We start from the raw sequence: 24,357 nt of genomic DNA, 5'->3' as shown, positions 1-24,357 counted from the left end.
CCCTCCACAACTTAGTGAGACCTTGCTTCAAGATAAAAAATAAAAAATTGGGCTGGGAGTGTAGCTCAGAGGTAGAATGCTCCTGGGTTCAATCTCAGAACCACAAAAAACAAAGGGCTGGAGGTGAAGTTTGGAGATAGAATGCCTTTGGGTTCCATCCGCAGTAACACACACACACACACATACACACACACACACACACACACACACACACACCAAAAAAAAAAAAAAACAGAGCATAATTTTCCCAGTGGGTGGGAATTTTAACCAGTCTTGCCCATTTTCTTTCTTGTGATGTCATTAGGGTCCCTTGAAGGCGGAGCCTAGCTCCACACAGAGATCAGGCCTCCATTCTTATCAACCTTTCACAGCCTGTGAGGCTGTCAGTACGTCTCCGTCCTCTGCCACAACATGAGGTTCAAATTCCCTCTTCTGGCCATAGGCCTGGAAATTGTCTTGATCGTTGTATTTGGATTATATGTTCAGTATGAGACGGATCAGAGTACTCTGAATTCCAACACCAACAGGACAACAAACATGAACAGATTTCATCAGTTATATCCTCGTGAGTAGGCAATTTCCTTCTTATTATATATACTTGGCTTCTCAAGGTTCTCAGAAATCTTTGCCTACTGGAACACAGTATGCTTTCGAGCTCCTTATAAATATGATGTACTAAGGGTTATCATCCATTTCTGCTGGGACATCTGGTCTTCTTTTTTCTGTAATTAAGGTATTTGGATAGAATTGTCTATTCAAATATCAGAACAGGAATCTAAAAGTTAAAATAATTGTTCAGGGCTTTCTTTGTGTGTTGCCTATCTGCCGTTAGAAGACCTTTTTCCCACAAATGGATGACTAGTTCTGAAAAGTATAAAAATATTAACCTTCGCCCCCCCAAAAAAAAGTCAAGTGTAATTTTATAGGAGAGAGAATGGAAACAAAATGGATTGTAAAAAAGGGGAACCTAGGTTCCATGTGGGGCCCTAAAGTAAGAGAAGGTATGTTTAGGTGATGGAGGAAATTACTGGACACCTGAAGTAAATGGGGAACTCAAAGCTTTATAATATTCTGTAAGGAAGGCAGTTTGTTCTTTTGATATGAAAGAAAATTGTGAGCACCTAACATATCCTAAAAGCAGACTCGTTCCCTGCAAATGATGAGTGGGTGAAAGGGGAAACTGAGTTTTGAGTTTGGAAGGGGAGGCCATGAAACACTTACCATAACAATGATAGCTGTCTATTACTGAGGGATTATTATGATGAGGACACAAACACTAACACACTAATCAAGAAAGGGGAGAGAATAGTAGATCATCATGATATAGACTGTTGATTTTTTAAAATAGAGCTCAAATAATTTAATTTTCTAAATTATTTAAAATAGTAGCATCGGCCTGGAGGTAGAAGGGTTTCCAGGAACCCCAGTACAACCAAAACCAAACAAACAAGCAAAACAAACAAACAAAAAATAAACAAAAATTAAAATGAAATAGTAGCAATGCTTATTATAGTTTATAGTGTACGTCTAGCTTTTTAAAACAATGTTTAAAGCCTGTGGTTTTTATTCCTGTACTTTTGGAGAAGTTAATATAATGTGGTTTATTTCTATGTAGAAATTGTGGTCTAAAGTGATTTAGCAAAAATACAAAACTTAGCTGGGCCTGGTGACATACACCTCCTGTACTTGGGAGTCTGAGACAGGAGAATGGCAGGATGGAGGCCAGCTTCAGCAACTTAATGAGGGTCTCAGCAACTTAATGAGATTCTGCTTCAAAATAAAAAGGGCTGAGGGTGTAACTCAGAGATAGAATGCCTCTGAGTTCAATCTGAAGTACCCCAAAAATAATAATATAAAATGGAAAGTTGGGGCCAGTTAGGTTCATTGGACAGAGACTTAGACCTCAAGACTTAGACTCTAGTCTTCTTTACACTGCATAGATGAGAGAGAGAGAGAGAGAGAGAGAGAGAGAGAGAGAGAGAGAGAGAGAGAGAGAGAAGAGAGAGAGAGGAGAGAGAGAGGAGAGAGGAAAGAGAGAGAGAGAGAGAGAGAGAGAGAGAGAGAGAGAGAGAGAGAGAGAGAGGAGAGGGAGGGCGCTCTTAGATAAGTTTTATTATTCTCATGAGCTTCAGAGGGAAATAAATTAAGGTATGTATACATATGTGAATGTATCACTTTGAATCTGTAATGCACGAATAAAATATAAAAATAAATGTTTTCTAATTTCCAGTTTAGAAGGAAATAAAACAGAATGGAATTATGCTCAGCTTTGTATGTTTTTGAACTTTTACTTACTCATTTATTCATTGAATACTGAGTAGTGACCTTGTGTGACAGCAAATTATTCAAAAATAAACCAAACACAATCTCATTTTTGGGAAACTCCACTGCGCAGCGTGATGTAAGCAGGGAGGTGAAACAGTTTGATTTTTAAAATGTGAAAAATATGATCCAATATCAATGCCATTCAAATAAAATTATATTAAGAACGTAATAGCTCTATAATTTGCATAACTCAACCTGCAGTAAGTCTCAGCAAATCCCTAGGTAAAACTTCACTTCAGGAATCAGGATAAGAACCCTATTGGAGGGAAGATACTAAAAATTTTGTCAGTTCTGAACAGGCTAGCAATAGATGAATCATTTTGGGGGTCCTAGTGTGTAACACGCTGATCATAGTTAACACTGTTTTACACTTGTAATTTGCTAACAGAATAAAACTTAAGTCCTCTCAGTATACGTATGCATACACAGACACACAATGGTAACTTTGTGGCAGTAATATATACATTTATTACCTTGATTACAGTGATTATTTCACAATGTATATAGAAATCAAAATTATATTTTACACTTTATATATATAATGTTATATGTCTAATATATCTTGATCAAGTTGTTTTACATATATTCTAATAATCACAACTTCTTAAATGCCATGTGTAGGAAACATGGAAATTCATCCATTTTATAATTCATTAAGCTGGGCATGGTGGCACATGCTTGTAATCTCAGTACTTGGGAGGCTGAGACAGGAAGATTGCATGTTTGGGGCCAGCCTCAGCTACTTAGTGAAACCCTCAACAACTTAATGAGAACCTTTTTCAAAAATTAAATAAGATAAAATAATGCTGGGGGTTAACTAAGGAGCAGCGCACCCCTGGGTTCAATCCCCAGTAGAAAAAAAAAGATGCACAATACATGATAAACAAAGAAAACACATGAAACTTTAGTGGATAATGAATGAAAAGATTGTGTAAAAAAATGAAAATTAGGGGGCAGGTGCAGTAACTTGAATATAATTCTATATAGAATAATGTATGTGTCTATGTTGCGTTCCTTAAATATTGTGATGATATTGTGGTTTTTTAGACTGATGTCATTTTACTTAGGATATATGTGCTTATGTGATTTGGAACAAAACTCTCATGTTACTTTTAAACTGGTTTAGAAAAGCCAGGAGTGGTGGCACGTATGTGTAGTCCAGATCACAGGTTTTTGGCCAGCCTCATTTAGCCCTTCCCCAGTTCCCATCCCATTCCCCCTCCTCCCTCCTTCTCAAGGACTTCTCCATTTCTCTATCAGTACCTTCAGTTTTAGTATCTTCATTTTCTACTAGCAGTTTTCAGGAAAATGATTAAAATAAAAACCTGGTGGGATTATGATCTCCGTGAGCAGCAAGCAAGGGAGGAGAGAACGAAGCAAAGCTGAATCTGAGCTTTGACTCGCCTGGTACCCTGGCCCAGAGCAGCGTGAAGTGTGCCCTGCTGCTAGGCAGAGATGCTTTGGTATATCCAGCCAACACGTTCTCCTTTGGTCTAAAACGTTGAAGGAAAAGGACATCTTTATGGCACTCCGAATCCTTTAAAAGCACACTGTGACTTTGATGATGGTTTCTCGACAGCGGCACTAGGAAGGTTTGGAACCTGAGGACTCCTGGTCAGGAGGAGTGTCCTGCATCCTAGGATGCTCAGCAGCACCTCTAGTCTCCGCCCTCAAGACTGCAGCATCTCCTCCCACCCCAGCAGTTTGTGACAATCAGAAATGTTTCCAGATATTGCCAGGTTTACTCTGGGTGCTAAAATTGTTCTGTGCTGAGAACAAGTCATTATGAAAAGTCTTGAAAAATCCTTAAAACTTATTGGAAAATGTCCCCCAAAGTGTAAATCTCTAAAGAAACTCCTCTCTCCTCTACAAAACATAGGGGATGTTCTTTATTTCTTTAATGCCAGAGGCTGGCACAAAACTAAATGTAACATATAAATCTTTTTATCCAGACCTTTCATACACACTCATTATTTGTCAAGTGTTAACAACTTAATACTCTAGTTGGAACATAAATAATAGATGAGGTCCTTATGCCCTCCTGTGGCCAAAAACAGTACCAAGCATTAGAGTAGATGAGAAAACCAAAAACGCAAATGACATCTGCGCACAGTTAACACAGGATTCTCTTTCTCTATCTAAAATGGCTGGTTTCAGCCAGGCATGTTGGCACACGCTGGTAATCCCAGCGCTTGGGAGGCTGAGACAGGAGGATCGCACAGGTTCGAAGCCCGCCTCAGCTACTTAGTGAGGCTCTCAGCAACTTAGTGATACTCTGTTTCCAAATAAAATATAAAATAGGTCTGGGAGTATAGCCTGGAGGTAGAAAAGCCCCTGGGTTCCACCCCTAGTATGACAATAATAATAATTAATAATAATAATAATAATAATAATAATAATAATAAATTAAAAGACAAAATGGCTGGTTTCCCATCAAGAAAAGAAGGGGACGGAATCCCAAAAATAATTTCTATTACAAAATTAGAGAAAACAAATTTTAAATTAGTTGATTACTGCACACTTCAAAAGCAGATTAGAGGTGGAATAACAGTGTCCTAAGAAGCCAAGTATGGTGGTGCACTCCCATAATCCCAGTACTTGGGAGGATGAGAAAGGAGGATCCTGGGTTCAAGGCCAGACTGAGCAATTTAGGAAAACCCTCAGCAACTGAGTGAGACCCTGTTAAAATGGAAAAAAGGGGGCTGAGGGTGTAGCTCAGAGGTAGAATGCCCTTTAGTTTGATTCCCAGTACCACAAAAAAAAAATAGTATTATAAGAAAATAATATTTAGGAAAATAACTTTGTAATGATAAAAGCAATAAAGCAATTAAAACTGGATTAAAAAAAAATCTAGCTTTGAGCCGGGCATGGTGGCGCACGCTTGTAATCCCAGCATCTGGGAGGCTGAGACAGGAGGAACGAGGTTTGCAGACAGCCTCAGCTGTCCACATTTGCTTCTAATTTGAGCTTTGCATACCTATGAGGTTAAACCCCAAGAAATTGTCAACGATGCTCAAGAGCAGTTTGGATGGACCCTATGTCAATTTCATATGGTCCATCCAAGTATATGTTCACCAACACAGGTGGGTTTCCTGAAGGAAGAGCCTGTGATTTCGCAGTATTGCATTTCATCGTGTATTTTATTTGCATAGTATTTACTGTACACAAATCCTCCCACTTTGGCTATCTCACTCAGAATAACCTTATGGAATAGAGCCTTTTCGGTTTTGCAGATGTAATTCTGAAATTCTCAGAAAATACACGATCTACTCAGAATCACACAGTCATGAAACAGAATTGGGGACCTAAGTATTTCCAGACACCACGGCAAGTTTTGTTGCTCAAAAAGATTCGGCCTTTCTGCTTTTGTAGAGCGTCATGGTTGATAAAGTACTAAAAAGGACGTTATCCCATTTGATTCAAATAAAGACCTGACAAGATTGTTATACTACCATATGCATTTGAAAAATACACATAATGCTCCTTCATTTATCCATTCGTCCATCAAGAATTACTTTTCATCTAGTAAAGGATAAATATGTCCTAGCCCCATCCATAATAAAACCTATAATCTAGACCTCTAAGACCAGCACTTGGGAGGCTGAGATAGGAGGTTCCCAGGTTCAAGGACAGTCTCAATAACTCAGAGAGACCCTAAGACCTGTTTCAAAATAGATATTAAAAGCCGGGTGTGGAGGCGCATGCTTGTAATCCCCGCGCTTGGTAGGCGGAGACAGGAGGATCGCGCGGGTTCGAAGCCAGCCGCGCTGGTTTAAGAGACCCTGTTTCCAGATAAAAATATAAAATAGATCTGGGAGTGTAGCCCGGAGGTAGAAGGGTTTCCAGGAACCCCAGTACCACCAAAAAATAAAAATAAAAAGATATTTTTTAAAAAAAAGGTGTAGGTCAAAGGTAGAATGGCTCTGAGTTCAAACCCCAGAACCAAAAAGAAAAGAAAAAGAAAAAATATGAAGGGAGGAAGGAAAGAATGAAGGGAGGGAAAGGCTCACAATCTAACACAGGAGATGAACACTTCATTGTCTAAGGAACTAGTACCGTGCGGTGCACACTTAACAAATGCCAATGCAATGAGACACATGATAAGGCTGAGGAATATATAGAAAGCTGTGTAAATGCAAGGAGAAATATTAATTCTCTCTGAGAGTACTGGGAAAGCCTTTCAAGCGGGGGCAATAATTATACTGTGCTCTGCAAAGCTTTCTTTCTTTCCTTGGGAAGAAAATCACACCAAAAAACCAAAAACAAACAAACAAACAAAAAAAAAAAAACTTTGGGGAGAGGAGGAAGGTCACACTGGAATTGTAGTGCATAGTTTTCCAAGAGAAAACTCAAATAAGTGCCTACGTTGCTGAGGTCTGTGGCTGGCAGTGGCTGAGCTGGGCCCAGAGCCAGCCTTTTGCTCTCAGCTTTCCCGGTGCTTTATACAAAGCTGGTAGCATTTGATAAATGGCCTATACTATGATGTGATCGTTTCTTTGTGCCTCCTTCATGCAGACGGTCTTTTCTCCGCTCTTTTTCAGTATTTCAAAATGTGCACGTTATGATATTTGTTGGCTTTGGCTTCCTCATGACCTTCCTGAAGAAATACGGATTCAGCAGCGTGGGTTTCAACCTGATCATTGCTTCTCTGGGCCTCCAATGGGGCACGATTGTCCAGGGCTTCTTACACAGCCATGGAAAGAAAATTCAAATTGGAATAAAAAAGTGAGCATCTCTGCTATGATTTGAATGCCCCTCCTCTAAGTGCAGGCGATGACATCTTAACCCCTGAGGTGATGCTATCAGGGGGTGGAGCCTTTGGGAAGTAACTGGGTCACTGGCTTAGACCTCCCGTGCATGGAAGTTGAGTCTTTATGAAAGGAGCCCAAGAGAGACTTTTCAGCCCCTTAGCCGTGTGCAGACACAGCTAGAAGCCCCATCTGCGAGGCAGAGCCAGCCCTCACCAACATCAGCTCCGTCCTCATCTCGATCTTGAACTCAGCCTCCATAATGAAAAGAAATGCATTTCCCTTGCTTATCAGCTACCCAGTTTATGGTTTCTTGTTCTAGAAGCCAAAACAGATCAAGATAATCCTTTATTTCTCAACCATGGGTTTTCAGATCAATTGTTTCTCTCCTCAGTCGCTGTCATCCAAGCTCTGAACTATCTGGCAAATTGTCTCCTTGGACAGCCGAAGCGTGCTGAATTCTAAAGACCCAAATCAATGCTTTGCTTTACTGAGCTAGCTTATAATGTCTGTAATCAATCTGGTTTGAGTTTATGGGCATAAAACATCCCCTTTATGTAAGTCTTATCCCTTCGATTTCAGCTACCAGTGGTCAAAATCTCCTATTAATTATTTTTTGGAATCATTTTAAAAATAAAAGCACATGTTTCTGTAGTGCATTTAACTCTAAGAAACAGTACATTGGTGTCAATAAAAATAAAGTAAAACCTTAAGTGGGATTAAAGGACAAGGTGACTTAAAGAAAAGAGAGAGCAGCTAAAAAGCATTTGGATGAAGGGAGGAAGGAAGGAAGGAAGGAAGGAAGGAAGGAAGGAAGGAAGGAAGGAAAGGGAGGGGAGGGGGAGGAAGGAAGTAAGGAAGGAAGGGAGGAAGGAAGGAAGGGAGGAAGGAAGGAAGGGAGGAAGGAAGGAAGGAAGGGATGAGGGGGGAGGGAGGGAGGAAGGAAGGAAAGAAGGAAGGAAGAAAAGAAAGAAGGGAGGAGGAGGAAGGAAGGAAGGAAGGAAGGGATGAGGGGGGAGGGAGGGAGGAAGGAAGGAAGGAAGGAAGGAAGGAAGGAAGGGATGAGGGGGGAGGGAGGGAGGGAGGAAGGAAGGAAGGAAGGAAGGAAGGAAGGAAGGAAGGGAGGGATGAGGGGGGAGGGAGGAAGGAAGGAAGGAAGGAAAAGAGGGAGGGGAGGGAGGAAGGAAGGAAAGAGGGGAGGGGGAGGAAGGGAGGAAGGAAGGAAGGAAGGAAGAAAAGAGGGAAGGGGGAGGAAGGGAGGGAGGAAGGAAGGAAGGCAGGAAGGAAGAAAAGAGGGGAGGGGGAGGAAGGAAGGAAGGAAGGAAGGAAGGAAGGAAGAAAAGAGGGGAGGGGGAGGAAGGAAGGAAGGCAGGCAGGCAGAATGAGGGTCCTGGTTGCAGAGGGTCTCCTGCTCTGCATAAGCAGATGCTATCATTTGACCTCATTTGACCCACAGCTCTCTATAGGTACGCATTGCTCGTTGATTTATTCTCTCTTTCCCCTCAGCATGATAAATGCAGACTTCAGTACAGCCACCGTTCTGATTTCGTTTGGAGCTGTCCTGGGTAAAACGAGCCCCATCCAAATGCTGATCATGACGATTCTAGAAATTGCTGCCTTTGCTGGCAATGAGTATCTGGTTGGTGAGATATTTAAGGTAAGTGTTCCAGCCGCACACTTGGCACACCCCTGTAATCTCAGCATTTGGGAGGCTGAGACAGGAGGATCACAAGTTTAAGGCCAGCCTCAGCAATTTAGCAAGACCCTGTTTCAAAATAAAAGGCTGGCTGGGCGTGGTGGCACACACGCTTGTAATCCCCGGGCTTGGGAGGGGTGACAGGAGGATCCTGCAGGTTCGAAGCCAGAAGCGCTGGCTTAAGAGACCCTGTTTCCAAATAAAAAATATGAAAATAGGTCTGGGAGTATAGCCTGGAGGTAGAAGGGTTTCTAGGAACCCCAGTACCACTAAATAAATAAATAAATAAATAAGTAATAAAAAGCCGTAGATCAGACGTAGACTGTTCTCTCAGGTCCAATAGGAAAGTAAGTAAGTAAGTAAGTAAGTAAGTAAGTAAGTAAGTAAGTAAGTAAATAAGGAAGGAAGGAAGGAAGGAAGGAAGGAAGGAAGGAAGGAAGGAAGGAAGGAAGGGAGGGAAAAAGTGAGATTTATTTATTTCTGGCTCTGGGCATCAGTTCCTGGCACTACATATCATGTGTGTCCTCTCCACTCAGGGCAAATCTTGATGAGAATGATGCTGTATCAAGAGTCATAAAAGCGATCGTTTATCATCTCTTGTTTTGTAAACACTATTTCATTTAATCTTCCACAACATGGTAAGGAAGTTATTATTTTTGTTACCACTTGTATGAAATGAAACTGATGATCACAGGTGGGCTATGATTTGCCTGAGTCTGGATATAAACCCACATCTATAAAACTGCAACTTTTTATCATACTGTATTGCTTATTAATCATTAATCTCTATCTCTGTCTCCAAGTGCTAAAAGAATAACCCTATTTAAAAAAAAAAAACCTTAGAGGGACTGTTTTTAAAGTCTAGGTCAAATTTCTTCCCCTCTGAGAAAGTTTTATTGGTCCCTACAAGGATTATGAATAGAATTTTCCAGGGCACTCTCCGGCATTTTATTAACTTGTTTCTACTTCTATTGAACATCTAATCCAATGACAAATATTTCAACTTTCTAGGTATTGTTGATTCAGTGAGAAGCAGAATAGTGAAGTTTTCTGTCTTTACAGAGTTTTCAGTCTACTGGGGGAAACAGAAATACAACCTACACATCCATCCCCACCCACCCAAAGACACGAGAAATAATTAGTGGGGATGTTAGAAAGTGTACTTAAGTTAGATTGCAGAATGGAGGCTGGGGTCTCTAAGGAGTGGCAGTTGGGTTGAACCTAAAAGGTATGTGGAAGTTTCTCAACGACCCAGGGAGAAAATGCACTTTAAGTCAAGAAAACAGCAAGCCCAGAGCTTTGAACTGGCAGTGGCGAAGGAAAGGAAACCTTTGCAGGTGCAAGGTCAAAGGCATTAGCCGGCCCAGGACGAAGCTACCAGGGTAAGAAGGTCAGCTTAACCCAAGACCCGACAATCTGAGTGTGATTGATGACTGGGTAATTTGATGTCTCCAGAGGGAGAATAAGACAGGTTCCTTTTTTTTATTCTTACTGTCATGATATAATTATACATGAGAGCAAGATTCATTGTGATATATTCATGTATGCAGATATCATTATTTGTGCTATTTTCTTTCCTGTATTTCCCTTTTCCTTCCCCCTCTCCAGTATCTTGCACTGGTGTTTCCCCATTTCCCTTCTTCTTTTCTCTTTTTCTTTTTGACTTCTTTCTAGGTATGAGAGGAAACAGGACCTGTGATTTTCTGAGTTTGGCTGATGGGCACGAGGATCTACATTTCCGTCCGTTTTCCTGCAAATGATCTAATTTTGTTCTCTCGAGTGGAGTTAAACTCCATTATATATGTACTTGCCACATTTTCTCTACTGAAAATCATTTAGCTAGCTGGGCGTGTCGGCACACACTTGCAATCCCAGCATTCGGGAGGCTGAGATAGGAGGATAGGATAGTGGTTCGTGGGCAGCCTCAGCTACTTAGGCCCTTTGCAACTAACTCAGTGAGACCTTATTCAAAATAAAGAATAAAAAACAGGGCTAGGGGTGTAGCTCTGAGGTAGAATGCCCCTGGGTTGCATCCCCAGAAGAAAAAAGAAAAAAGAAAAAAAAGAAAAAACAGAAAATCGTTTAGTTGTTGATGGACACTTGGGTGGGTTCCAGAATTGGGCTATTGTGAATTGTGCTCCTATCAACATTCTAACTTGAATTATTTTGGATAAATAACATTCTTTAATTCTTTGGGATAAATAACAAGAAGGTTTGTTTGCCTATAAATGTGAGCATTTAAAGAGAGACGGACCCATAGGCTATTGGTAACGTCCAAGCATGATTAACTGCTGCCTCCCACTCTCCTGAAACCACGTGGTGAAGCAAAGCAAACTGAGAGTGGACTAATTGCTCTGAGAGGTAAAGGCTGCTGGAAAGCTCACATAAGACTCGTTCGTGGGAACTGACTGTGTCTCTGTCTAATCAAAGATGGACACAACAAGAGGTTCTTTTTACTTCAACTTGAACCAGTTTGAAAACCTTAAATAAGTAAATTTGTTATCATTTTTCTGCCTGAACAAGTACACACCAAAGCTGTAGGCTTGACAGTCTGAACTTTCCCCGTGGAGGCAAGAAATATAGGAAATTGGGTTGTATGCGTAGCCTGTTGAAAGATGGAACTACACGGTGTCATTTAAAATCAGTCCTGGAGCTCGGCTGAAGTCCGGGTCATCACATCACATAATGAAAAAGTACAGGGAAAAACTCTTGGCTTTTTGAAGCTTCAAGTCTTTGACTAACACTTAAGTGAACTTCAACCCAATGACAAGTGAATGTAAATCATCTTTGTTTTACGTCGAGGGCGAGTCATAATAGTTCTGTAGAAGCAACCTAGCAAGTACTAAGTGCCCACTTAAGACTTGTAACTTTAGAAATATGGTCCCATCTAGGTGTCAACACAACACTGTTAAGTGAGTAATGCTTCTCCACTGTACAAAAACTGAGATTTGGAGAAGTATTTTGTCTACAATCGTGTCACAAGTACCTGATCTTAGATTGAAAGCTGCTTTTTGTGTGGCTCCTAAAACTCTATTTTTTTTTTTTTATTTGGCTTCCTCCCGCATGTTTTTTTGTTGCTGAGAACTACTTCGGCTATTTTGTTGTTCCAAACGAATTTAAGGACTAATTTTTCTATGTCTGTGAGGAATGATCTTGGTAATTTAATGTTTATTGCATTGGCTCTATAGCTTACTTTTGGAAGTATGGCCGTTTTGATGATATTTATTCTGCCTATCCATTAACATAGAAGATCTTTCCATCTTCTTAGGTCTTCTTCGATTTCTTTTTCCAATGATTTATAATTTTGTTACCCTGTTTTATCCTGCTCTTAACACATTCTTTCCGCCCCCTTTGTTTGTCCTTCTTAATATATAACCAATATCAGTTCCTTCATTGACTTTCCTTCTATAAAAAGGCTCAGGTTCACCTCTGGTGACATGAATGCCATTTGGTCCCCACAGGCCTCTGACATTGGAGCATCGATGACAATCCATGCCTTCGGAGCCTACTTTGGCCTGGCCGTAGCAGGTGTCTTGTATCGATCAGGTCTGAGAGGGGGACACGAGAATGAAGAGTCTGTGTACCACTCGGACCTGTTTGCAATGATTGGTGAGTGAGTATGAACTTGCCAGATTGTCTCCAGTCAGGCATGCAGGGAATGTGGGGTGAAGATGCTCTAAAAGAAACCTCAGAGCTGGGCGTGGTGACACACACTTGTAATCTCAGCATTTGGGAGGCTGAGACAGGAGGATCACGGTTCGTGGATAGACTCAGCTACTTAGTGAGGCCCTATGCAACTCAGTGAGATCTTGTTTCAAAATAACAAATACAAAACAGGGCTGGGGTGTAGCTCAGAGGTTCCACCCCCAGTACCACCGAAAGAAAGACAGACAGACAGACACCTTAGACTGATTGTGGTGGTACCCACCTCTCATCCCAATACTTAGGAGGCTGAGACAAGAGGTGGTCAGCCCCAGAAACCTAAGGAGACTCTGTTTCAAAAAAAAGTAAAATATAAAAATAGAAAAGGGCTGAAGAAGCCGGATGTGGTGACACATACCTGTAATCCCAGCCTTAGGGAGGAGGAGAGAAGAGTATCGTGGTTCGCTGACAGCCTCAGCTACTTAGCAAGGCCCTTCACAACTCAGTGAGACTCTGTTTCAAAAAATAAAAAAAGACTAAAAAGTAGGACTGGGGGTGTAGCTTGGAGGTAGAATGCCCCTGGGTTCCATCCCTAGTACCTCAAAAGAAAGAAAGAAAGAAAGAAAGAAAGAAAGAAAGAAAGAAAGAAAGAAAGAAAGAAAGGAAGGAAGGAAGGAAGGAAGGAAAGAAAGAAAGAAAGAAAGAAGAAAGAAAGAGGGGAGGGAGGGAGGGAGGGAGGGAGGGAGGGAGGGAGGGAGGAAGGAAGGAAGGGAGGAAGGAAGGAAGGAAGGAAGGAAGGAAGGAAGGAAGGAAGGAAAAGAAAAGGGCTGAGGGTGTAGTTGGGAGGTAGAATGCCTCTGGATTCAATTCCCCAGTACCAATAAGTTAAGGAACCTCAGTCCCCAGAACCTTCTTTGCATGGCCTTCCCCATTCAGAACTAATATCTGTTATTATGACTTGCAGGGACTCTTTTTCTATGGATGTTCTGGCCCAGCTTCAATTCGGCCATTGCTGAGCCTGGAGACAGACAGTACTGGGCCATCGTCAACACGTACTTCTCCCTCGCGGCCTGCGTGCTCACAGCCTACGCTTTGTCCAGCCATGCCACGCACCGAGGCAAGCTCGATATGGTAAGTGCCATGTAACCCCCCTGCAAGTCTCACTCAGTGGCCCTGACGGTGACTGAGAGAGGACAGGCATGTCTGACTTGCCGCTGGGCTACCAGGCAATACCACCAAAAACCGACAGTGGAGAACAGTATTCAGTCATCCAGTTTGCACTCAGATTAATGCAGATGTTCTCGGGGAATTGACAGAGAGTGGAAAATGTGTCATATAAAAAACAAAGATGTAGCCAAGCATGGTGGCACACACCTAGAGTACTTGGGGGGCTGAGAGAGGAGGATTGCTGGTTCAATCAGCAACTTAGGGAGACTTTTGGAAATGTAGTAAGACAGTGTCAAAATAAAAATAAAATAGGGCTGGGGTGTAGCTTGGAGATAGAATACTCCTGGGTTCAATCCCTACTAACACACACACACACACACACACACACGCACACACACACACACACACACACACGAACACATAACAAAGATTTAAGATATACTTTCCTTTCTTTTCTCTTCCCTCTTCTCTTTTCTCTCTCCTTTCCTTTCCTTTCCTTTCCTTTTCTTTTCTTTTCTTTTTTTTTTCTTTTTTCTTTTATTTTATTTTCTTGGTCCTGGAGGTTGATCCCAGGAGGATTCTAGGTCTGAGCTTCAGCTACAGCCCTTTTTTATTTTTCATTTGGAAACAGGATCTTACCAACTTACTGAGGGCCCTTCTGAGTTGCTGGGGCTGGTCTCCAACCTCCAGTCCCCATCTCAGCCTCCTTAGTGCTGGGATCACAGGTGTGCGCCACCATTCCCAGCCCGTATACTTCTTTAATAATAGAACTAACTGCTTCCAAGTTCTTAGAAAATCTTCTCTAGAAACAAGGCCTGCCAAAGAGTAGAAAAAGAAGATGAAGCGGTGCATGCTGAATCTATTTTCTCACTTGTAAATATTCCTCCCAAAGAAATAATAACTAATGCAATGTGCGATCCTAAATAGCGTTCTGCAAAAGAAAAAGGACATAAATGGGAATAACAGTGAAGCTAAATAAAGTCTCTGATAGTGTTCAATCAGTGCTCATTTCCCTTGTCTATGGTTGTTTGTTTTTGTTTTTTTCCGGTAGTTGGAGATTCAACCCAGAGGCATTCTACCTGTGAGCTACATCCCTTGGCCCTTTTTAATTGTTGTTTGTTTGATGCAGGGACTCCCTAGGTTGCTGAGAGTTTCACTATGTTGCTGAGGCTATCCTTGAAACTTTAATCCTCCCATCTCAGCCTCCAAAGTACTAGGATTACAGGTGTGCACCACCATGTCTGGCTTATGATTTTGTTTTAATCTTTTACTAATGAGATTCTCTAAATTTTTTTTTTTTTTTGCAGTGCTGGGGATGAAACCCAAGGGCATTCTACCTCTGAACGACACCCCCAACCCTATTTTTTAATTTTTATTTTGAAACCAGGTCTCACTGAGTTGCAAAAGGCCTCACCAAGTAGCTGAGGCTGTCCCCAAACTGCGATCCTCCTGTCTCAGGCTCACAAATGCTGGGATTACAAGCGTGTACCACTTCGCCCGGCTTTATATGTTCTTTTTAATTTTTTTTTTTTATGGTGGTACTGAAGACTGAACCCAGGAGCACTCTACCTATGAGCTATGCCACATCCCTTTTTTAGTTTAGTTTAGTTTTGTTTTTTAAACAGGATTTCCCACTAAATTGCGGATGCTTGCCTCCAAATTCTGACCCTCCTGTATCAACTTCCCAAGCGCTAGGATCACAGGCAGGCAGCACCATGCCTGGCTCCTTTATCGTTGTTTCTACATGGATCAGTAGCCATCTGGGCTGATGTCTGAGCCAGTGAACTCCACATTCCTCCAGTCCTGAACTCGGCCTGCTTCCGTGCTTCTCACTCGTGATTCTGTTCCACGCAGGTCCACATTCAGAACGCCACGCTTGCTGGAGGAGTCGCTGTGGGCACGTGCGCGGACATGGCGATTCGCCCATACGGAGCCATGATCATCGGGAGCATGGCAGGAATAGTGTCTGTGCTTGGCTACAAGTTCCTGACTGTAAGTACTCCCAGGTCACTCCCCAGTGTATCCCTTTGTCTTCCATTCCACTAGCAGAGAAAAAACACTAAGTATTTTTTTTTAGATTTTTTTTTGGGTGCATTATAGTCATACATCTTAATGGAGTACAAGATGGTGGAGTGGTGGAGGCACACATGCACACATCACTCATTGAGCCCTTCCCTGATTCCACCCCATCCCCTCCTCCCTCCCTTCTTCTCATGCTTGGCTTAGTGACTGACTTTGATATGTTTATGAATGTACATCATGTACATTAGGGAACTTTTCTCCCTCCCATCACTAAGACCTGCTTGTTTGCTTATCCATGCTTTCTCCCCCTTCATCTAGAGTTCCTCCTATGACCTTTTTTTCTTCCTAGTTTCCACATATTAGGGAGAGCATCCAATTTCTTACTTTTTGTGACTGACTAACCTCACTTTACATGATGTTCTCCAGTTCCATCCATTTGCTTGTAAATGACTTAATTTTCTTCTTTATGGCTGAGTAAAATTCCATTGTGTACATATCCCACAGTTTTGTCATCCATTCATCTGTTGATGGACATCTTGGCTGGTTCCACGGTTTGGCTATGGTGAATTGTGCAGCTATGAACACAGATACACATGCATTAGTTTGGTAGTTTGGTTTCCTTTCTTTTGGGTAGATACCCAGAAGTGGTATTGCTGGATCAAATGGTAGATTTGTTCCCATTCTTCTGAGGATCCTCCACACTGTTTTCCAAAGTGGTTGCACTAATTTGCAATCCCACCAAAAATGTATTAGAGTTCCCACTTCTCCACATCCTCGCCAGCCTTTATTGTTGTTTGTGTTTTGAATGATTGCCATTCTAGTTGGAATTAGGTGAAATCTCAGGGTGGTTCTGATTTGCATCTCTCTGATTGCTAATGATGTTCAGCATTTTTTCATACATTTATTGTCCATTTGAATTTCTTCTTTTGTGAATTGTCTATTTAATTCACTTACCCATTTTTTGACCGGTTTATTTGTTTGTGGATGCCATTTGCCATCCTTTCAGAAATACTGTTTCCTAGCAGGCTGCAGTGGTGTACTCTTGTAATCCCAACGTTCAGGAGGCTGAGACCGACCAGATGATCACAGTTCTCAGACAGCGTCAGCTGCTTATCGAGGCCCTAGCAACTCAGTGAGACCCTGTTTCAAAAAAATAAAGACTAAAAAATAGGATTGGGGGTGTAGTTCTGAGGTACAATGCTCTTGGGTTCCATTCCCAAGTACCAAAAAAAAAAAAAAGGAAATACTGTTTTGTATAATTTAATACAAATTCCATGTGAAGCACTTGCATGATATTTTCCTTCAAGAAATTTTCAGTGGAGTTTCTGTTGTTATTTTTTTGTTTGGGATAAGTAAGGCCTCTGTGCTTTTTTAAGGGAATTTGGGGTCTAATGAGAGGTAAGGAGAAGGAGATGAAACTCCTCCCTTTCAAATTCATCCACTAACGACAGTGAGTGTGTATACAAAGTATTTGATTTGAATGAATTTCAGGTATGGATGAAGGGCCAAACTATAGATAAATTTTCTTCTGAGTGGAGGAGAAATTGGGGGAGAATTGTCAAAGGATTCAAAATAGCAAATGAATAAAACAAGCACATCTAGACATTTAATGTGCAGTGCAGCCTGAGAAAAACCTGTTAATAATGTACTGTGCATGGAATTCATGCTAACTGAGCTGCTTTTAATTGCTTATGTTGCAAATAAATAAATAAAATCAGAAATGATAGAAATAAAATAAAAAGATGATAGAAATGTTCATTGATTTCATGATAGTAAATTTTTATGATGTGTGTATTCCATAGCATCATGTTGTATATCTTTAAGGATACACAATAAAGTTTAATTTATGAAAAGTTTCTTTGAAGCCAGGCATGATGACACACAGCTGTAATCTCAATACCTGGGAGGCTGAGACAGGTGAATTCGCAGGTTCTCAGCCAGTTTCAGCAACTTTGTGAGGCCCTCCACAACTTAGTGAGACCCTGTTTCAAAATAAAAATTAAAATAGGGCTGTGGGTTCAAACCTCAGTAACACACACACACACACACACACACACACACACACGCACGCACAAAACCAACTTTTGTCTACATGATTATTTGCTTCAGTTTGGAGCTCTGCATAGCTAACAAAATAATATCTCTCTCCTTTTACAATCTTAGCCACTTTTTGCTACTAAACTAAGGATCCAGGACACATGTGGGGTCCACAACCTGCACGGCTTACCTGGCGTGATGGGAGGTCTCGCGAGCATTGTAGCCATAGCCATGAAAGTGTCTGACACGTGAGTAAAGAATGGGTTTCCCTTTCCCCTGGTCCTGTCTTGTTTTCTGTCATCCACTGAAATATCTTGTGATGGGGGAGTGTAGATTCACTCGTTTATTTACTTATTTTTAGCATTACAAGCCAGAATGTGGATGTGTTGTCTTTACTGGGGAGAAAAAGATACAACCAAGAGAATATAATTGTATTGGAAGATGCAACTTAACATTGATTCATGCATCTTGGAAAAGTTCAGAGTGTTTATTTAAATTTCTCCACCGCCGGGCATGGTGGCGCACACTTGTAACCCCAGCATTTGGGAGGCTGAGACGGGAGGGTCGCGGTTTTCAGCCAGTGTCAGCTACTTAGTAAGGTCCTTTGCAACTCAGTGAGACCCTGTTTTAAAATAAAGAATAAAAAACAGCTGGAGGTGTTGTTCAAAGGTAGAATGCCGCTGGGTTCCATCCACAGTACTGCCAAAAAATAAAAATAAAAAATAGATACATTTCTCTACCCTAGACAACTGTTTCCCAGCAGATAAGGCAATTTGGTCATCACAATCAGATTCTGAGAGGCTTCCTCTTCTTCTTGGTCCCACCAAAGTGGTGGAGGGGCATTTGTGATTTCCAGGTAACCCACACAAAGGAGGTTTTGAGTCAGCCTAGGCTGAAAACCAGCTGGAGCTGGGGCTGCAGGAAGACTGGCTACTAACTGGTTTTGTGAGCTTTGACTTGCTGGTTCCCAGTTTTCTGCTCCTTAAAATGAGACTTGGCTATTTGTTCTCTAAAATGCTTTCTAGTTTGAACAGATTTAGATTCTTCCCAAAGTGGAATGGGGGTATTTATTTACATGGCCAGAAGAAAAATAGGTTTTGAGCAAACCCAGGAGAATGGACGTGATATCATAAGCTATCGCCTCTTACTTTTATACAGAATCAAAACAACTTGATATAGGGCCGGGCGTGGTGGCGCACACTTGTAATCCCCGCGCTTGGGAGGCGGAGACAGGAGGATCACGCAGGTTCGAAGTCAGCTGCGCTGGCTTAAGAGACCCTGTTTCAAAATAAAAAATATAAAATAGGTCTGGGAGTGTAGCCGGAAGTAGAAGGGCTTCCAGGAACCCCAGTACCACCAAATAAATAAATAAATAAATAAATAAATAAATAAATAAATAAATACAACTTGATATAAATATCAGGTATGCAAAACAGCGAGGAAGGTCATAGAGTCCAGATCACACTTAGAGTAAGTAAAAAGGATCAGAATGCTGGAGTTTTAAAGCTAATCAAAGCTAATCAAAGAACAAAGAAAAAGTAAAAATGTGTCGAGAAACTATTGACTAGAGTTGTACAGTTTGAGAAGAAAATTATTCTATTTAATTTTATCAGATTAAAAAGTAACCCTGTGGAGATTAGTAATAAATTAGTAATAACACATTTCTAAAAAGGGGATTCAATCATATTTTCTTCTGAGTTGACCCATTTCATCCATATGTTTTCTTTTTTTAGCTCCTTATACAAATTTGGAAGACTATCCCAGAAATATCCACTTTTTAATTCACTCCAAGACCTATAAGCCTGTTGAGACTAAACCCTAAAATATTTTTTCTTTTGAAAATTAAGCAAGATAAAAGGCATGTGTCGGTGAGCTCAGCTCCTAAATGTGATCGTATGCAAACACATTAAGAGATGCTTCCTGACGAGGAATTCTTGAGCATCGTGCCTAGACTGGTACCAGAGATGCAATCAAACAAGTCTATCTGGCTCTTGAAAGCTGGGCTCACTGGGTGGCCAACACTGAGCTAGACTCACAGTTAAGGGTCTGGTCCTTGAATAGTATCCTCTCTTTGATTTATTCTTGGGGGTGGGGTGAGGGGAGTAATGGCAAGAGAACAAGTCTTAAAGATTCTTTTACCTGGCTAAAATTCACCCTTGTCTAACATCAAGTAAAATCGCCATTGGAGAGCCAAGACTAAGCACATGTTTCTATTCAGAAAACTCAAATTCAAATCAGGTTTTGGTATGAATAGAACAAAGAGGAATTAATATTCTTAAGGGTCATTTTTGCAAACGATGGTAGCCTAACTCTAACAGTTAATTTTAGCTATTAATTTTGTCTAACTCAGTGTTTCTCAGGCCTATTTTGATAAGAGAACAATTTTCATTCAAAATAAAAGATGAGAGCCGGGCATGGTGGCGCATGCTTGTAATCCTAGCATTTGGGGAAGCTGAGGCAGAAGGATTTCGGCCAGCAGACAGCCTCAGCTACTTAGTGAAGTCCTTTGCAACTCAGTGAGGCCGTTTCAAAATAAAGAAGAAAAATAGAGCTGGGGGTGTAGCTCAGAGGTAGAATGCTCCTGGGTTCCATCCCCAGTACCGCAAAAAATAAAAGATGAAAATAAATAATTTTCATCTTTTAACAACCTTAACAAATTCCCATAAAAATTAGCAGGCAGTTTAGAAAGAAAAATAATTAAATTAGTAGTTACATATTAAATATTCAACCACATTAATGATCAAAGAAATGCAAATTTAAAGTCATCAGTTTTTCATATATTAAATTGATAGAGAATAAATGATTTATAATACTGAATGATGGCCCAAGTAGAGAAATGGACATACAAATCATATAATATTTTGTTTGGCCGGGCGTGGTGGTGGTGCACGCTTGTAATCCCCGCGCTTGGGAGGCAGAGACAGGAGGATCGCACAGGTTCGAAACCAGCCACGCGTGCTGGCTTAGGAGACCCTGTTTCCAAATAAAAATGTAAAAATAGGTCTGGGAGTGTAGCCTGGAGGTAGAAGGTCTTCCGGGAACCCCAGTACCACCAAAAAAATAAAAATAAAAAAATAATATTTTGTTTGGAAAAGCACAAAAGAAGTATATATAATTTTCTACTGATTTTATCATTTCTAAATAGGTTTTATTGCCAGATGTGGTGGCACATGCCTGTAATCCCAGTACTTGAGAGGCTGAGAAAATAGGATGGTAGGTCTGAGGCCAGCCTCAGCAAGTTAGGAAGACCCTGGTTCAAAATAAAATATAAAAACAGGGAAATTATAATCTCAGTATTTGGGAGGCTGAGATAGGAAGACTGCGGGTTTGTGGTCAGTCTCAGCTACTTAGGCCCTCTGCAACTTAGTGAAACCCTATTTCAAAATAATGAATAAAAAAAGTAGGGCTGAGGGTGTAGCTTGGAGGTAGAATTCCCCTGGGTTCCATCCTCAGTATTGAAAATAAATAAATAAATAAATAAATAAATAAATAAATAAATAAATAAATAAAAAACAAGGCTAGGAGTATAATAGCTCAGAGTTAGAATGCTTCTGATGTTTCTGGGTTCTTCAGAAACATGGAATAATCTCCAGTACCAGAGGGGGGGGAGGGAGGGAGGGAGGGAGAGAGAGGAGGAGAGGAGAGAAGAGGAGAGGAGAGGAGAGGAGAGGAGAGGAGAGGAGAGGAGAGGAGAGGAGAGGAGAGGAGAGGAGAGGAGAAAGAGAGAGGGATTAAGGGAGGGAGGGAGAGGAAGAATAGGTTTTATTTTAGGGAAATAACTGAACAGAAGATGATGTATGCTTACAGCTTTTTAAAAATATATGAAATGCTGGGAGGAATCTAACCTGTAGAGCTATGATTATTATACCTTTATACAGTCTTATATGCTGTAGCGATCCAAATTATGACCCAGATCTACATTTACTGACATAAAGGGACACTTAAGAGATATGTAATGAAAAAGTACCATAACACAATCTTATCTATTTATTTGTTTATTTATTTATTTATTGGTACTTAGGATGGAATCCAGGGGTGTTCTACCTATGAGCTACATCCCCAGCCCTATTTTATTTTTAAACAAGGTTTCAAAATGCTGCGGAGGGCCTCACTTAAGTTGTTGAGGCTGGCTGTGAACCTGTGATATCCTCCTGTTTCAACCTTCTAAGTACTGAGATTACAAGTGTGCACTACCATGTCTAGTTCACAATTGCAGTTTGTTTGTTTGTTTGTTTGTTTGTTGATGGTACTGGGGTTCCTGGAAGCCCTTCTACCTCCGGGCTACACTCCCAGACCTATTTTTATATTTTTATTTGGAAACAGGGTCTCAAGCCAGCAGCATCTCCGCCTCCCAAGAGTGGGGATTACAAGCGTGCGCCACCATGCCCGGCACAATTGCAGTTTTTAAAAATATATGTTTTGCTTTACATTTTTATTCTGATAGAATTTGAGCAATATTAAACTTCATTACATTTTTATATATTTGTGGTTTCTAATATTTTACACTGATATTTTATTGTGTGTATAATTTTTATACAGTAGACAATTTTAAACCCTTCAAATAAAAATAAAATAAAATCTGGGTTTAGTACCTTCTTTCCTTTGGATGATGAAGTGGGAATTGCAATGAACTTCCATTTTTGAGTTGTTGGCTTTTTTAGAATTGCTCATTTAATCTTTCTTTTCTTTTCTTTTTTTTTCTTTATGGTACTGGGGGTGGAACCCGGGATATTCGACCTCCAAGCTACACCCCAGCCCTACTTTTTACTCTTATTTTGAAACAAGGTCTCACTGAGTTGCAAAGGGCCTCGCTAAGTAGCTGAGGCTGTCGGCGAACCATGATCCTCCTATGTCAGCCTCCCAAATGCTGGGATGACAAGCGTGCGCCACCACGCCCGGCTTTTATTAATCCATCAACAATTCTATTCATTGTCTCCTATGAGAGGAGCTCCCATTTTCCTCCTTCATTTGTCACTCGGATAACACCTTTTGCGTTTCAACAGTCTTTTATCACATTCTTCTATTCCCAAGATTAACAGGTACTTTTTTTTCATTTTAAGGTAACTACTTCCAAGATTACACACATGCACTTAAATTTTCTTCAATAAGCTCTGAAGTTAGCTTTCTCTGGCTTCATTGATAGATTTTCTGACTTCAGTACAATGGTTTCCTTAGAGTGGGGTGAGGAGGCAGGAGTGATGTTGTTTCATATATTAATTCGCCCTCGCTGTCTAGAAGAGATACTGACAGGGAGCTGATGCTCAATGAAAATTTACTGAACCAAACCAGGGATCAAGTATGTTTAGTGCTAAAATCTCTCTCGGGAGGGTCTTCTTAGTGTTCCTGACCGTGCATAAAAAGCTTGTTCTCGTTTAAGTGCCTCTCAGGAGCTGCCCAAGAGTTCCAAAGATGTTAAAAAAGTGAAAGAAAATGATTGTAACCAGTGTCTTTACATTTGAGCGGCTGATGTGTAATGACAAACTCCGTCCTGAAGGTGGCAGGCGCCCCCATGCTCCCTACACTTCACTGAGTGTCCCAGAGAAACAAAATTCTTGTGTTTGGACTCCTAGGTCTACCATAGCCATGCAGGCCGCCGCGCTGGGCTCTTCCATCGGGACAGCTGTCGTTGGAGGTCTTATTACAGGTCAGCATGAAATGTCAAAGTGTCCCTCTACCCATGCTCTCGGTACCATAATTACCAAGCAAGTCAATCTGCCAGTACAGTAATGGTGTCAGTTCAAGGTGGTGAGTTTATAGCGGCATTCTAACTCCTCTGCAAGTAGATTTCCCTCTTCCACAGCATCATGTAATTTATTTTCACTCTACCTTTGCAGGTTTAATTCTAAAGTTGCCTATCTGGAACCAGCCCACTGATGAGCACTGCTTTGATGATTCTGTCTACTGGGAGGTACTGTACCATATTCTAAACAACGATGTAAATAAGACTCTACTAGTGAAGGTTTTGCTCACCTTAAATCTTTGTGCCTGTGTAGTATATGTAGGATGAAATTTGGATAAATATCCCAATTAGAGAAAGGAATGGAGATAATACATTCAGAGAGACGAAAATCAGAAAGCATGGTATTTTCCAAAGCAGAGATTAAAGGAATGAGACAGAATTTAATTGGTAAATGCCCTTCCACTCTCTAATAGCAATTTAAAAATATATTCATAAAAATGGTGAGTTCTGGGTAATTGCGTGAGATATGCCAATTGTAGAAGAAGGCAAAAGCAAATAGAATGTGTAAGGCTGAAGATTTTGAGTGCGTATACATCAAAAGGTCTTACAAGGAACAAAATGTCAGCTTCTTTCCATCCTCCGCTTTCTAACTTGTTACCCCATTGGCCTTCTGTCCTGAAGTCTCCCTGCAAAGCTGGAGCAAGGTAGATGCTTGGGAGTTTTCAGTAGGGAGTTTTCAGGGAGAAAAGGTTGGGGAAAGAGGGACTGTAGATGGAAGGAGGAGATAAACATTGCTCTTTTCCCCTCAACTCAAACAATTTTATTCCCACTTCTTTCAAAATTCAGATCATAAGTCCAGAAAATGCCATTGTTTCCCTAGTGACTTAGAAAACACCATTGTTTCAATACTGACTTCTGATATGCACAGCAAAAGAAGCTAAGTGCCCGTCTTGTCTTCTTTAAAGGTCCCGGCATGGAGAGAACATGACATTCGCTTCCCTGAACTGGAGGGACGTGACCACCAGAAAGCTGAAGTCTAA

At 41.0% G+C, this 24,357-nt stretch overlaps 1 protein-coding gene across 1 annotated transcript; it reads left to right on the top strand.

The window, feature by feature from the left end:
* Window positions 1–411: 411 nt before the first annotated feature.
* RHAG (Rh associated glycoprotein) lies at window positions 412–24,357 on the top strand (the record flags this gene model as incomplete). Its single annotated transcript, XM_080700059.1, has 10 exons — window positions 412–565; window positions 6,867–7,050; window positions 8,580–8,730; window positions 12,231–12,378; window positions 13,376–13,542; window positions 15,433–15,570; window positions 17,764–17,885; window positions 23,208–23,281; window positions 23,472–23,545; window positions 24,283–24,357. The coding sequence occupies 10 exons, from the start codon at window positions 412–414 to the stop codon at window positions 24,355–24,357; spliced, it is 1,287 nt and encodes a 428-aa protein (XP_080556185.1).

Source organism: Muscardinus avellanarius (genome assembly GCF_963383645.1).
Source record: "Muscardinus avellanarius genome assembly, chromosome: 8".
NCBI classification, from domain to species: domain Eukaryota; kingdom Metazoa; phylum Chordata; class Mammalia; order Rodentia; family Gliridae; genus Muscardinus; species Muscardinus avellanarius.
This window is presented reverse-complemented; position numbering and strand designations above follow the sequence as displayed.